The sequence below is a fragment of the Poeciliopsis prolifica genome, unplaced genomic scaffold, assembly GCF_027474105.1.
Source record: "Poeciliopsis prolifica strain line A6 unplaced genomic scaffold, Auburn_PproV2 SCAFFOLD006, whole genome shotgun sequence".
In the NCBI taxonomy this organism is placed as follows: domain Eukaryota; kingdom Metazoa; phylum Chordata; class Actinopteri; order Cyprinodontiformes; family Poeciliidae; genus Poeciliopsis; species Poeciliopsis prolifica.
Window position 1 is genome coordinate 5,189,801 of NW_026562381.1, and position 15,690 is coordinate 5,205,490.

Below are 15,690 nucleotides of genomic sequence, written 5' to 3' on the forward strand. Positions count from 1 at the left end.
AGTTATATGTTGAATCTCGTTCTCAAAACTTTTTGGTCAAAGTACTTAGGCAGAAGGAATGACTGCCATTGGGTTTAGCTGTCAAGTTGTCAACATAACATAAATCTTAAATGTAGGTGTGATATATAAAAGAAAAACACTACGACAACTATAACAAGGCCAGAAAAAAGCTTTTAGAAACAAAATAAATAGTGAGGGAGAGGGTATGTTATGCTTGCTTGACTTTAACAATCGTAAGATTTAGACAAGAAATTTGGTTTGTTTCGGTTCAGTTAAAAAATAAAATAACACCAACGTTGACAAATTGTCAGCAGCGCACTTGTTTAAATGAGCTAATCAACCGCCGCAGTATTAGCTTAGCTACTAGGATCAGTAGCCAATCCACCAAAACAAGCACTTATTAATAAATACATATCAAGCCTAAAAACATAAAAGTGTAACAGATTGCATGTTCTGTTCTTTGCATGGGAAATGTTTGAATGCTTTTTTTTTTTTTTTTGGTGCTGAATCTACGACACAGAGAGCAAGAAAAAAAAGTTGGTCTTGTTTTTCTGTGCTATTTTTTACCTCTGCTGTGCCGCACTGCCCTGACTCAACAGGTTTCATTTAGTCAACGTTATTGTTCTCCCACAGCACCGTGGCTGTGGACAGCATGGAAAAGAAAAGCCCTCCAGCTTTGTGCGAATGCACAAAATTTCAGGATGTAAACAACATGCAAAGGGTCCATAGCCTCCATGATAATTGATATTATCATCAATTAATTGATTAAAATATATAAGATATTATCATCAATTAGGCATATTTTAAAAAAAAATTAAGAGTTAAAGTTAAAAAAAAAGTCTGCTGGAAGTAGACAAGTATAATAGTCGGTAACAATGTCTAGAGCATTAAGAGACCCTAACAAAGAGTAGATGGAACGACAAAAACTTCTTCAGTTATTTGATAACAAATATGTTATCAAGAAACAAGATCTATTAAAAACAAGAAACAAGATGAACGCTTTCGCTCTCATGACAGCTGAGCCAGGCGAAGCGAATGGGAAGAGACTAATGGAGCAACCCTGGACTGAGATCATGTCGTGACGGGAAATGGCCACACCGTTGTCTCGTTCATCGCTGCCTTGTCCGTAAGTACCGCTATCCACCACAGTCAGCGGAACAGCGAGAGATCGGCTGTGCTTGGACAACGCGTCTGGCCCAGGGTGTTTGTGTTCACAGAGCGACAGTGCGGCTAGCTTGCTGTGGCTAGCTTGCTAACATCGCGGCTGCTAACCGGGACGAGGCCAACGCCCGGCAGCTAACCGACCTAACAGAGGAAAACCAGTGGAAAACGACACGTTGGATTGACAGCAAGCAGAGAAAGACAGCGAAGTGGCCTCCAACTGCTGAGCAGGAGCCTTAAGGAAGCGACAGGCAAAAAGAAGCGAAATAATGCCTCCAAAAGGATCCAAGACCGACGGGAGACAAGATGAGGACTATGTTTCACTCACGCAAGTCAAAGAGTTGCTGAGCCAGCAAAAGCAAATTTATATGGAGTTACTCCAACAACAACAGGACAATTTTAAGGGTTTTGTTAAAATCATTGTGGACACTACTAACACCAGAATGGACGCGATGACACGAGAACTACAGGACATTAAAACTAGCCTGCAATTTACACAGAAAGACATTGACGACATTAAAGTAGAAAGTGCTAAGTACAAGGCCCGAAGTGACACGGTGCAGTCAGACATATTTAAAGTATGTGAGGGTATGATGACTATCACTGATAAAATGGAGTACCTTGAGGGGCAATCAAGGAGAAATAATCTGGTTTTTGATGGAATTATTGAATCACCAAATGAGACTTGGGCTGAGACTGAGGAGAAAGTGAAAACTATTTTAATTGAAAAGCTAAACTTTCAACATAAGGTTGACATTGAGAGAGCTCACCGCACCGGTAAACATAGAGGAGACAGACCCAGGCCCATTGTTGTCAAATTTTTACGATACAAGGACAGATCAACTATTCTGCAGAGCACCAAGGCACTTAAGGGATCTAAGATTTTCATTAACGAAGACTTCACGGATGCAGTAAGGAAAAGGAGGGCGGAACTAATGCCGGACTTAAAAGCAGCACGTCAAAGAGGGGACATTGCTTACCTACGTTATGATAAGTTGATCACGCATCCACGTACTAGTACCCCTAAATTATCCAACAATGTATGACAGACAGCCAGACATAGTTGACGTTCACTTCTGAAAGAGAAACATGCAACAGATCACGGCCTATGAGGATATAGAGCTACCCGTATTCCAACACAGAAACTATCATCTGCAAGATATTGAAACTGACATTGATCCTGATTACAACTTTATAATGTCAGCAATGATAGTTGTCACTATTACAGCGATGATCAGTTCACAACAGCACGGAAGAAAAGCTGTCAATAATTCACTTTAATAGCAGAAGCCTTTATGCAAATTTTGACAGCATCAAACAATACCTCCAACAACTTTCACAGACCTTCAATGTTATTGCCTTATCAGAAACTTGGCTCAATAGTGATAAGGGCATAGACTTTGAAATCAATGGTTATGAAATGGTTTGTAAGAACAGAGAAAACAAAAATGGAGGGGGAGTAGCTTTGTATGTTGACAAGAAGATTAATTATAAGTTGATCGAAACAATGTCAACTGTGATGGACAACATGTTTGAATGTGTGACTATAGAAATACTCGTGGAAAAAAGGAAAAATGTCTTAGTGAGTTGCATTTATAGAGCCCCTGGATCAAACATTGAAGTACTCAACAACTGGATAGAAGAAAAATTTATAACAATTAATCAAAAAATAACATTTTTTTGTGGGGATTTCAATATTGACCTTCTCAATCCAAATAAACATAGAATGACTGAAGAATTTATTAACACCATGCTCAGTTTAAGCCTGTATCCTAAAATCACCAGGCCCAGTCGCATTACATCGCACTGCGCTACCTTAATTGATAATATTTTTACAAATGTGCTGGAAAATAATTTAACTAGTGGAATATTAATGAATGACACAACTGATCACTTACCAGTGTTCATAGTCTACGACTGTAAGTGCAAAACAGACGATCAAAAAATAGAGACACATTACAGAAGGGTTACGTCTGAAGAGACACTAAAAGCTCTAGAAGCTGAGTTGTTAGCCTATGATTGGAGATTAATATATAAAATGAATGACGTGAATTCAGCATATGAAGAATTTTTAAAAACATTTAAAATATTATATAACAAGCACTGTCCATTCAAACAATATAACAGGAAATGTAATCAAAAAAATGAACAGTGGATCACAAAAGGAATACAAAAGGCATGTAAAAAGAAAAACAAACTTTATAGAGAATTTCTAAAACATAGAACGTCTGAATCAGAAAACAAATACAAAAAATATAAAAATAAGTTAACTAATATTATAAAAACATGTAAAAAGGACTATTATCATACATTACTGGATAGGAATAAAAACAACATTAAGGAAACATGGAATATTTTAAATAGAGTTATTAGAAAATCTAACAATAACAACTATCCAAACTATTTCATAGATAATGAACAGAATATTACCGATTTGAAAAGTGTCGTCAATAAATTTAATACATTTTTTGTTAATATAGGACCTCAATTAGCAGAAAAAATACCGACTACAAAAACTGCAACTCAGCAATATCTAATTGAGAATAATCCCAGCTCCTTATATCTCAGCCCTGTACAAGAAGAAGAAATCATAAACATTGTGAATAACGGTAAAAATAAGACTTCCACTGACTGTGATGATCTGGACATGAAAACTATTAAAATAGTAATTAAAGGTATCTCTAAACCACTAACTTATATTTGCAATTTATCATTTCAAACAGGATTATTTCCCAACAAAATGAAAATAGCTAAGGTCAAACCAATGTATAAAACTGGCGACAAACACCTCTTCACTAACTACAGGCCTGTGTCTCTTCTCCCACAATTTTCTAAAATCCTGGAAAAACTATTTAAGAAAAGACTGGAACAATTCATAGAAAAACATTCACTACTTATCAGCAGTCAATATGGATTCAGAGCAAACCGGTCAACATCACTGGCCGTAACTGACTTAATAGAAGAAATAACCAACGCAACAGATAGTAAAAAACTGGCAGTAGGGATATTTATAGATCTAAAGAAAGCTTTCGATACAATAAATCATGAAATCTTACTTAAAAAATTAGAACGCTATGGAATTAGGGGAGTAGTTTCTGACTGGATGAGGAGTTACTTAAAGAGCCGGAAACAATTTGTGAAATTGGGAGAGGTGGAATCTGATTGGCAGGAGACTGTCTGTGGAGTACCACAAGGATCAGTATTGGGACCAGTTTTATTTAATCTTTATATAAATGATATCAGTAAAGTGTCCAATGTATTAAAATTTATCTTATTCGCTGATGACACAAATATTCTAGCCTCTGGCGACAATTTAGAACATCTTCTCTCAACAGTCACTTCAGAGATTAGTAAGTTAAAGATATGGTTTGACCATAACAAATTATCCCTAAATTTGGACAAGACGAAAATCATGGTCTTTGGGAACTGTTATAAAAATACTGAAATCCAAGTTCAAATAGAGGACGTAACTCTACAAAGGGTTTTTGCTAATAAGTTCCTCGGTTTAATAATAGATGACAAAATCAGTTGGAAACCTCATATTAAATATTTACAGAGTAAACTCAGTAGAAGTATATCCATATTGGCTAGAGCTAGACATGTATTGAATGCTAAATCACTTCATATTCTATATAACTCCCTGATTTTACCATACCTATCATATTGCTGTGAAGTGTGGGGAGTTAATTACAAGAGCTCTTTACATCCGGTAACCGTCCTACAGAAAAGAGCCATTAGAATCATCCATAATGTCGGTTATTATGACCATACAAATCCGCTCTTCATAAAATCCAGAATTCTCAAATTCGACGAGCTTGTAGAATTTAAAATGGCTCAATTTATGTTCAAAATATCTAAACAGCTGTTACCTGAGCACATACAGAGCACGTTTTCTGAAAGAGAAGGGGGGTATAACTTGAGGGGTCACTCAAACTTCAAGATCCGCAAATTCAGAACAACAAGGAAAAGCTTCTGTATTTCAATTACAGGTGTAAAGTTATGGAATAAGTTACATGAAGATTTAAAACAAAGCAACAGTTTAACGCAATTCAAAAGAAAGTACAAAGAGGTAATTTTCAATAGATACACATACGTGTAATAGAAAGCAATAAGGTGTGTATTGCAGATAACTTGGTGTAAGGGTTAAGAAAGACAAACCAGTATAAAATGGGAAAATGAATAGGTAAATATTAGTAACTGTTACTTCTGACTGACACTTTGATTTTGATTTTTTTTAATGACAGTAGGATTCTACAGTCTCAAGTGTTTAGGGGTAGGAGTTTATAAGTTCTCACTTCTTCCTACCCCATTTTGAGCATGATATGTCAACTGAAACAAAAAATCTGTATTTTCTCTTCTTTCTTATGCACTTTTTGTTACTGTGCACTATTTTATTTTTATATTTGTATCATGTTCGAATAAAATTTCATTTCATTTCAATTTCATTTCATTTCAATACCACATAGGTGGACATAGCTGATAGTTGTTTTTGTTTGTTTGAGTAATGGTTACAATCCCTGATACGTTCATAAACCGTCCAGCAAATAAAAATCTCAATGGAAACAAGGTGTAAAAATTTCAGACAATAAAAACGTAGATAAATCAATATGTGACATTCAACCTCTTTTACGAGTATTCTTTAAAATATGCAACAATGAAAAGTGTTTAACGACACATGTTCAGTTCTTTAAAGACAAAATGTTATTAAAATCTGACAAATTAATGACAAAATGTTATTAAAATCTGACAAATTAATGACAAAATGTTATTAAAATCTGACAAATTAATGACAAAATGTTATTAAAATCTGGCCTGCTGCGTCGTTTATCCTTTGTTGTTCCTGCAGTATGGCATCAAGAAGAAGGAGGAGAAGGAAGCCGAGGCGGCTGCTGCCATGGAGCAGGCCTCAGAGGGCAGCCTTACCCGCCCTAAAAAGGCCGTCCCCGCCGGCTGCGGCAACGAGGAGGAAGAGGAGAGCATTGTGGATACTGTCATGAAATTCATTCCAGCCCCTCTGATGGATATGTTCAATAAAAAGTAACAGGGTTTTACTTGGAAATATGGTTAACTTCTTACAAAATCCTTCTAATTAATGCTGTACCAGCCTGTCCCACTCCAACCTGCCGTCACACTCTTCTTCACACTTGTCCAATCCCATCAAACCAAATACTAAGTGTCCTGGAATTACGCAGTGTGCCATGATTTTGTCTTTGAGCTGAACTAGCCAATCTCAGAAAGTGATTCATACTTTTAATATCATGACAAGAGAATTATCGGGTTTGAAAATTACAAAAACACCTACATATATCGCTTTATTTAACATCTTTTCAATCCATTTCTCAGAATCAGTCCAAACATTGCCGACAACCACTTTTTTGTTTGTAAATAGCCTAAATAATATAAAAGAGTACTATATATGAGTGAAATACTGTATGATATATAACAAGAATACTAAGAGTATAAGCCATATTTTTAACTTTTAGGGAATTATCCAAATCATATCAAATTTAATTAACATTTAATTTTCCTTTTACGTTCCTGCTAATTTTTGATACATAGTGTACAGAGACACATGCATTTTTTTTATTGGTTCTTCGTTGTGGCCATTCACCCTTAAATTGATCATTATGTGAATGTGAAATATGAACATGACATTTTAAATGTGTAAAATCAAAGTCAAGTAAGTTTGTGAAGTGAAGGAATTTATTTCTGTTGAAATTTGTTTATTTTGTATGCATGCATTTAATACCTATGAGGCGATGTGCATATGCTGATTTCATTTGTAGTCATGAAAGAGAAGATGTTGGTATTTCAGGCAATAAATTATTTAATTAAAATATTTCATTCAGCTTCACTGTACATTAGGAGATAACTGATTGTTCAAAATGTTCTTCCATGGAGAAACATTTTCTCTATATGTAAAAGCCTGTTTTAAAACAGGAGGGTAAAATTAGATGAATTCAAAAAGTTCACTGGTTATATTATATTTGATTGTGGCTTAGAAAACTTTGTTTTTGCCAGTGTTAATTAGTCTTCTTTTAAAGCAAGACATGTAAAAAAAAATTACCTGGCTGGTTAATTTGAAGCTGTGAGTAACATCTCTGTGTTTTCTTATTTTATTTTAATGTAAAAAAAAGAAAAAGAATAGAAACTTCACAAACACAACTATGTTGTGTAAACACTATATGTGGACAGACAGTGACAATAGTGCAATATCTTGTTCAAAATGAAGTTGTCCTGTGTCTGTTGGTTTAACAAATGGGAGTGAAGTCCCAAATCAGCAATAACAGACAATCTTCATTGTTTTGTGTTTCAAAGTTACCCCTAAATGTGTTAGTCGATGTTAACACACATGTCAACGTACTGTAGCAGTGAAAGTTTTGTAGGTCAGACACATTTAATTAAAGAGGGAAAGTGGGACAATTTGCTTCATCTCATAAAAGTGTTTTAATCACATGAGCATTTATCAACTGGAAATTGTTCACTGTAATGAGGAAGGCTAACACAATGAGAAATGATTCACAAAGCTTCATGGCCCAACAAGGCACAATATTTAATATTACGACAAATTCTAGTCTGTTGTGCCAGGAAATAGCTGCACAAATTCAAATACCTGTACAAATTCTTTTTTTATGCCTTTGTTTTTAGTTTTACTTCATTCCAGAGTATCTTGTCGAACATTCCAGATATTTCTTGACATTCCACCAGATTTATGCTGGTAATCCAACTACTTAATTACAGATGATTGGAGTAGGCCTCAGTCAATGCCTTTTTTGCCTTTCAGACAAATACATCACAATGTAAACCTTAAACTATTTGTGCTTTTATAAGTCAAAAATTTAAGATTGACTCCAATCTACAGTTAAACAGATGAGATGTGTGCCAATTAAAGGGTAATTTTAGCTGCCATGTACAGAAAAGCCCAAAATCAAATCTCTGTAATCATCAATGCGCTTTTGAAAACAGTAACTTAGATATTGTGGTAGATTTTGTTACTGGATGTTTTGTGATCCACTTGGGCACAGTAGGTGTAGTTGTAGCTGAGGTTTTAAAAGCCACACATTTTGCCTCGATGTTGCAGAACTTGTGTATTCCTGTTCCTTCTGTAAGGGTTTTAGTTTTTGTTTTGTGTTTTGTAAACTGTATATTTATTTAAAATACAGTATAACACACAACACTGGTGTAATGCCACCCATAGAGCACATTTATTTAACGTCTTGTGACTTCACGGCATTTGTAAACTGCCAGCCGCTGTGGCAACATTATGTTAGCAGTCAACCATCTGATAGTTGTTGCCATGTTGGGGAGCAGTTATTTAATTATACCAAAGAATAGTGATGTTGATAGCAGATTTAGTAAAAGATCTTTCATTTTTGTTTTAGTAAATTCTCAGGTATTATAGCTTGATGTTTGATTAGTAGGCGTTAATTACAGCTGTTGTTGAATTACCGTCAATATAAAGACATATTAGTTTCATTGCTAACAACTTAGCTTGTCAACAGCTACTATTAGTTTTGAATACATTCATCTAAATAGTAGTTGGGCTACCTAAAATACTGCTAAGCAGTGACATAAAAGTAAAAAAAAGGAAGTCATATTTAACATATTTGGTTTAAACCTGATGGATTTTGATGGCATGAAGTCCAGTTTCACAGCTAGCTAGAAACCAGGTTTAGCTAGCTAGACAGCTTTTTTAGCGACCTCGGTTTAGCTAGTTCTTTAAACCTAGGTTTAGCTAACCTTGTCTAAATTGGGTTTAGCTAGTTTAGCTAGCAAAACCTAGCTTTATTTAAAGCAAGCAAGTTGCTCTATTATGACATTTGATTTTTAATACTTTAACTCAAGAAAATATTTTAAAAGCTTCTATTCCTGCCTTGAATAAGTTCCCAAGCAACAAAACTTAAACTGGTGAATTTATTTGCTAGCAACTTACCTTTATTGTTCACAACAAAAGTCTTTGTTTTGTTGTGAACAAGTTTTTATTGTTGGTCTAATGGTATTTTATTAATATAAATTTATGTCTTTAATAAAGTAGTTTCATTTCTTGCATCCTACCTTATTGATGGCAAGCCAGTTAGCGCATATTAACTTTAATTTAATAAAATCCTTAGCCCGGGAATATTTTTGAAACTTTATTACTCCCTTAAATCAAGCAGTCCTGTCGCTTGTAACATTTTGACTGATATAAAGGAAATACATAGATAGTTAACTATGATTTTTGAATCTATTGCCCAACTCGATCGCTACAAATCCTGCCCTTGTTAAAGCCCTTGCTAATAGTGAGAAACTGCCTGATCTAAAAAAGAAAGTTATAATTATTGCCTTTTAGTTAACATACTAACTTTTATTTTGGAATATCTTCAATCCCAGATTTGTTAGAAACTTAATAACTGCCTTAAAAACAGTCTGATCGCTAGTGACCTGGTTTTCTTACTTAGGCCACAGTGACATTTACTTTTATCACGTTTGGTCTTAAAATGTTTTAGAAAGCTACAATTACTGCCCTTGTAATGATGCCAAACAACAACATCTTAGCAAAAATCATGTTATTCAAAAGTATTTTTCAAATTAATAAAAACCCAATCACTGTCTGCATCTAATATTCCACCAAATACAGTCATGAACATTTTTGTCATTATCTTCTAAAAAGAAAATTGATTGCTCTCCTGCTGCCCAAACAAACTGCCCAAGCCCTGGTGGAAGTCAACATGTTGCCATTTTGTGAATGTTGAGTCAAAAGCCCACAACAGTTGAAAGTCACCTATTAATGTCACTCATACACTCATTAGTGGGTTTTTAAAAACTGCCTGAATATGAATAACATGGCTTCTAGAAGAATAATCCTTTGATGTGACTTGAATGTAAGTGTCTGACATTTCTCTCTTCTTGCATCTGTCTTTTCTCTGTTCTGTATGTGCTGAGGAGATGCTATTTCTGGTGCCGTTTTTTCTCCCTGTCCGTTGTCAGTCCTGTTTTCTGTCCTCTGGTGGCTGGTATTCTGTCGAAAAGAAAAAAAGAAATATGTTTATTTGCTGCATTATTTTGTACTGCAAAAATCTCCTCACCTTTCTCCCAGCCCCTTCCTCTCTGTATCCTCCTTATGTGTTGACAAAAGTGTATGCATGCTTTTGGTGTGCGATGTAGGCAAGGTACTGGATATAAACGTTTCGTGTCCTCTGTGTTTCAAAGCTCCACCTGTTAGCCTCACTGCATGCTATTTTAGACAAATATTTCAATATGTAACTTTCCTGCAAAAGTGGAATCACTGCACACTGAGAATAAAGTGATTTCATATAATGTTTTATAGTCTTGTGTTTATGCATTCAAACTGTTAAAATGCAAAATGCAAAACACAAAATCTTACCAAATAATTTTGGTCTACAAATATTTGAGTACACTTGAAATAAGAGAAAACAAATTTAGCAATTTTTCAGCAAGATATGAGAGGTCGTTTTAGGTGAATAATTTCTTAATATTGATGAAAATGCATTAAGTCTATTGGTAGACATTTTCCCCATAATTTTACAATAGAACAAGTACTTTTTCAATATTAAGAAGTTATTGACCTTTAACAAGCTCATATTTCTTGAGGAAAAGTACATTTTCTCTTGTTTCAACAAGACCAAAATATCTCCGTAAGATGTTGTGTTTTTGCACTTTATGTATTTGGTTTTGAAACCACTGGTATTTCTGCTTTCTGGTAAAAATCAACTCTATATTTCTGAGACTAGGACTTAGCCTTATGGTTGTGGTTCATCCCATTGCATGACGATCAGCTCAACCTTTAGTGTAACCCACATGTAAATGTGTCTGTCAGTAAATACTGTTTTTCATTCTCGGCATGGCTTTATTTTTTCTTTTAACTGGGATTTTAACATCAATAAAACTGAAAAGGGCTGTAAACAGAATGCAGTGTGTCGTTCAAATCATGACTGAAGACAGACCTGACTTATGATTGTCTCACAGTGACTGCATGGACATCAAACAGATAAAATTAGCATCTCTGCTGTATAAGCTGTTTGATCTAAGTGGGTCTTTGATATGAGAAAATCCCAAAAATTCAAATGCCACGCAAGGATTATGGATTACAACTCTTTAAATTTGGTTTATTTCTGCTCAGAAAATTAATCGATTGTTATGCCAATGGTTAGGTAACCAGGTTTGAACTTTAAATTAGCTTTTTATTATTTGTGAGATTTTTATTTCTAATAAATTGTTCATAAAATGATCATTTTAGCCCAGATTGGAAGTTATTTATTTTTACTGTGAAAATTACCTTTTAATTTTGTGTTGCAAACAAGTCAATCCAGCAAATCATATAAACACAGTAAAAATAAAAGCATTTTCTTATGCATGATGAATTAGGCTCCATGTGTTGTTCCTTGCACTGGATGAAGCTAAATATTTCTTACTGGCTGCTGCAACAGATGTTGAATAAGTCATGCAGCTCCTCATATGCAAAATAGATTCGTCAAATGGGCACTTATGCAAAATTAAACAGAAATATGTCTAGCAAATTAATATAAGTTTTAATATTTGTGAAATTAAACCATAAGCAGTTTTAATTTGAACTATAACCTTTCAAATTCTTCTTCTTTTTCTTGCTAATATCACTTTAATTAAGATTAGCCAGTGGATTGCTAATTGTGAGGAGGGAGCATTCTGTTATATTATCTTCACATCTGCAGGTACTGCTGTGAAAATACCAAACTGTTTTGGTGAAATGTCCTCGGTAATAAGCTTCAGGTCTTTGCCATCACCCTAATCTTTATCTTCCTCCACATATTTGGGTCATTCTCACACCGCGAATATTAAGAATTACACTTACAAGATTAAGTGTAATTCTGCCTGGGGTATGAGTAGTTTTGGGGATCTTTAAAGTGGACTTTTCACCCTGATCATAACCTCTTAGTGGCACCACTGGATGCTTTTTTTGCAATAAATTAAAAGTGTCAACCACTTCAAAATCCAGATGTTTGAAAACAGTTCAAAGCATTAAAAATGCTACAGGTACTGCTTCTGTGGCAATAAAGGCAAAAGCAATGAAGCAGATGTCAGAATGTGTTGTGATTTATTTTGTTTTAGGGGGGACAGCAGGAACACAAACTGCTCTCTAAAATTGCAATTTAAACCTAAATACACAATACTGGGCAAAATTTTATTGAACCAAACAAAACACATAGTTCTGTTCGGGATGTGAACAGTTTGCAGTAGATTTGTTAGTCACAGTGTTTTAGGACACAGGCTCATTTTTCTAGTCGTTATCCTGTTTAGCTTAGCATAGCTTAACTGTATATAGCTATTTTTAGTGCTGTTTTGCTAACTATTCATCTGATCAGCTTAAAGTGAAAATTATTGAACCATTATAGATTACAGATTGTAAACAAATGTTTAATTAACTGTTTTGTGCAGTCATCCTTTCCTTTCATTAATCATACACTAAAGATGGAAATTAGCTACTTTGCTATTATGTCATTTATTTGTAGGTAAATGTTAAAATGTATCTAATTTCAAACAGTGAAAAAAGGTTTTTATGCTCCTTTTGTTGTTTCACAACAAAAGGAGCATTTTTGTCATGTACTGACAGATAAAATGCTAAACTATGATCTGATTTACGACCAGTTTTCTCTCATACATTTTACATTTTGACACCAGTCGACGCAGCAACATTTCCAGTTCAACATTTCTCCATCTAATTGCCCTGATTTTCACCTAATCCACCTCCTCTGAACACTGTTAATGGCTCAGAACCTGGCTGCTCATTCTGCAGCAGGACTGCGATATATCTCGTGGTTTTACTGCGCCCCTGCCTTTCCGCCACTTCAGGCTGTTGAACACACACGAGAACGCCGCCTCCTCAAGTCTCCCAGCAGGAAATGGAGGTATAAATCAATTCCATTAGTATTCATGCTTTGAGGTAGCCTTTTCAGACCAAGCTGCCTTTGTGCTCTCTGAACAGCACTCTGGCTGCAGGAAAGTCACAGCTCTATTGCTGTCCTGTAGACATGAAACAGTCACTGTCAATTAATCACTCTCCGCTGGGCACTGGCTCACAGTCATGTACCCCAGCTGGTATGCACCATCCAGACACTAATTTATCTTTAGAGCTGAGAAAGTTGATTATAATAACAATCGTTAATTTAGATTTTTCTGTGATTAAATTAATTTGCTCTTTTTGTGTTGAGATAAGATGTCTATCACTTTGAAGCCTCAGTTTTGGGTTTTCACTTTAAATAGATAGTCAGAACTATCCGTTCAAGGAACTGAGGCACTAAATAGAGCTTGATTGTAAGTAGCTGCCTTTTCCACTGACTACTGGCGGAAACAACAAAGATGACAACAGAAAGTAGAGGACGATGGCTGAGAATGTTTTTTAATGACCTATTGCATGAACAAACTTATTTAAGTGTGATTTTAATCCAATTTCTTTCTCAATGAAAACATAGCAATTGACACATTTTTGTGACAAAACAAATTTGTAATGGAGACCTGAATCCTACTAAGAATCAGAAGAATAAGCCGAAGCTTTGATTTATGTAGTCTTTTTTAGTTTTGGTTTAAGATTTATGGGAAAAATCATAATAATGAAAAAACACACTGTGCATAATAACTCCATCAGTGCTGTCACATATCTTTATTAGAAAATTGATACACAAAGATTTATGCCACAATGTGTAATAATAGCAGAATCAGGCTTCAAAATGTAATAAACCATTCATGTCACATCATATAAAGATGAAAAATGCAATCAATTTCTTGAACATATTTTGCAATAGTTTCTGCCGAATATGTAATAACATTATTAAATGCACTGCTGATTATTTTGACGTTCTATAAATGATCATTTAATAATGTGGAGATAAACAATGACTAACTTTACGTGTTCATCCTTATTATTATACTTCTAATAAAGATAATGTTGTAGATGAAATTTTGGTAATTAAATGGCAAACATTTAGTTTCTTTTTCAGACAATGCAAAATGATTCAAAATGTGTTCAAGTATTTTATTTTTGAAGCCAGTCTTATTGCATTATTACATATCGCTGGATTACGTGTTTTACTATGAATGCTGATTCTGCTCTTATTTGCATATGCTGTTATTCAAATGAAGTTTTGTGAGATTTTCTGAGTCATATCAACTCCATCAGGCAGCTGCTTGACTGCTGTGACTCTTGAAATGCTTCTTCCTCCGCCTTCCAGCTCCGAATCTACAGGACCTGAATAGCTATCGCCGCATCCCAGAGAGACTCTGATTGACAAGTCCATTGCCTTGAAATCTCAGCAGCCGCAGCAGCTCAGATGAAGCTATTATAGGTCTATTTAATGAATAAAGTAGCGCTGAGACGTTGCTCACCCACATCAGCAATTGGCATGGGAGCTGTTTCTCCATCCACCTTGGTGACAAGAGGTTTGACGTAAGGCATTCAATTTAAACACAGCTCTCCAAGGGGACAGTCCTCCATTTCGCCGTGTTAGAAAGTGCAGACAAAATGAGCTGAAATCGGATTTTAAATGTCCGGTAAGGAAAACTCCTGACCTCAATTAGTGAGTATTCCTCCCCTGGGTCTTAGCTGCTAGCTGCTGCATGATGATGCCAAGAATTTGGCTTTATCTGTCTGCAAATAAATCCTCACAGACTGAAGGTATGAATATTGTAGGTGAAGCTCATGAAGATGTAAACAGAACGTTCTGTTCAGTCTATAAATACTTATCTGCATTTAACACTCTTTGTTGTGTGAAGCTGTCAGCTGTGCACTGCTATGCTTGTCACCAGGAAACTAGGTGTAGAGCAGATCTGAATAAAAACGTTAAGATAGTTGAAACTGTTGTTTCCGCTTGTTTTTGATATTTATGCTGAAAAATAATAGGAAAACCCTTAACACTGTGACAGCTCATCATGCTTTAGGCATCAGATGATTAAATAATGTGTGCAGAGAAAATTCATGCATAAGTCATCTCCCAACCATAAACTACTTCATTAAACAGTTCAATTGAAAAATTATTTGTTAGATTTTTGACATTTGGTCAAGGTGAAACAACGGTGTTTGCTCAGTCCCTCCTGGATTTTGTGATTGTTTCTGTGATTTGTTGTAATCAAAATCATCATTTGTGGAGGAGAAACTGAAGAACTATTTGCAAGGTTTTCCATTCTCTTCTCTTCCATTTTGTAAAATGTGCAAAATAATTTTCCAGATTCTCATGAAGAACAGTGAACTGTCCTTTCATGTATGAAAGTGACTTTTTGATTCTCAACATATTGATAACAAATTATAACACCATCAAGTGAGGCAGAGGCAGCCTCACTTAGCAGAAGTTAGAAATACTGCCACCTTCTGGTCGGAGTTACCAGTCATTTAAACTTAACAGTTTGAGCTACTTTTGCAGGAACTTTGTGATAAACTCATAATTATGCATTACCGTAAAAAAAGGAGGAGATTTGTTGATTTGGTGTGAATTGAACTGATGCATTTGTGGATTCGCAAAAAACTGAAGGAACTATTTTATTCATATATTTTCATTGGGATTT

The 15,690-nt window shown here is 35.0% G+C and overlaps 1 protein-coding gene across 1 annotated transcript in view; it reads left to right on the forward strand.

The window, feature by feature from the left end:
- LOC129360738 (complexin-2-like) overlaps positions 1 to 10,458 on the forward strand; it is a 56,765-nt gene extending 46,307 nt beyond the window's left edge. The window contains exon 4 of the mRNA XM_055031122.1: positions 6,008 to 10,458. Within this exon, the coding sequence (XP_054887097.1) occupies positions 6,008 to 6,202 (195 nt within the window). The 3' untranslated portion in view covers positions 6,203 to 10,458. The remainder of the gene's footprint in view (positions 1 to 6,007) is intronic.
- The last annotated feature ends 5,232 nt before the right edge of the window (positions 10,459 to 15,690 follow it).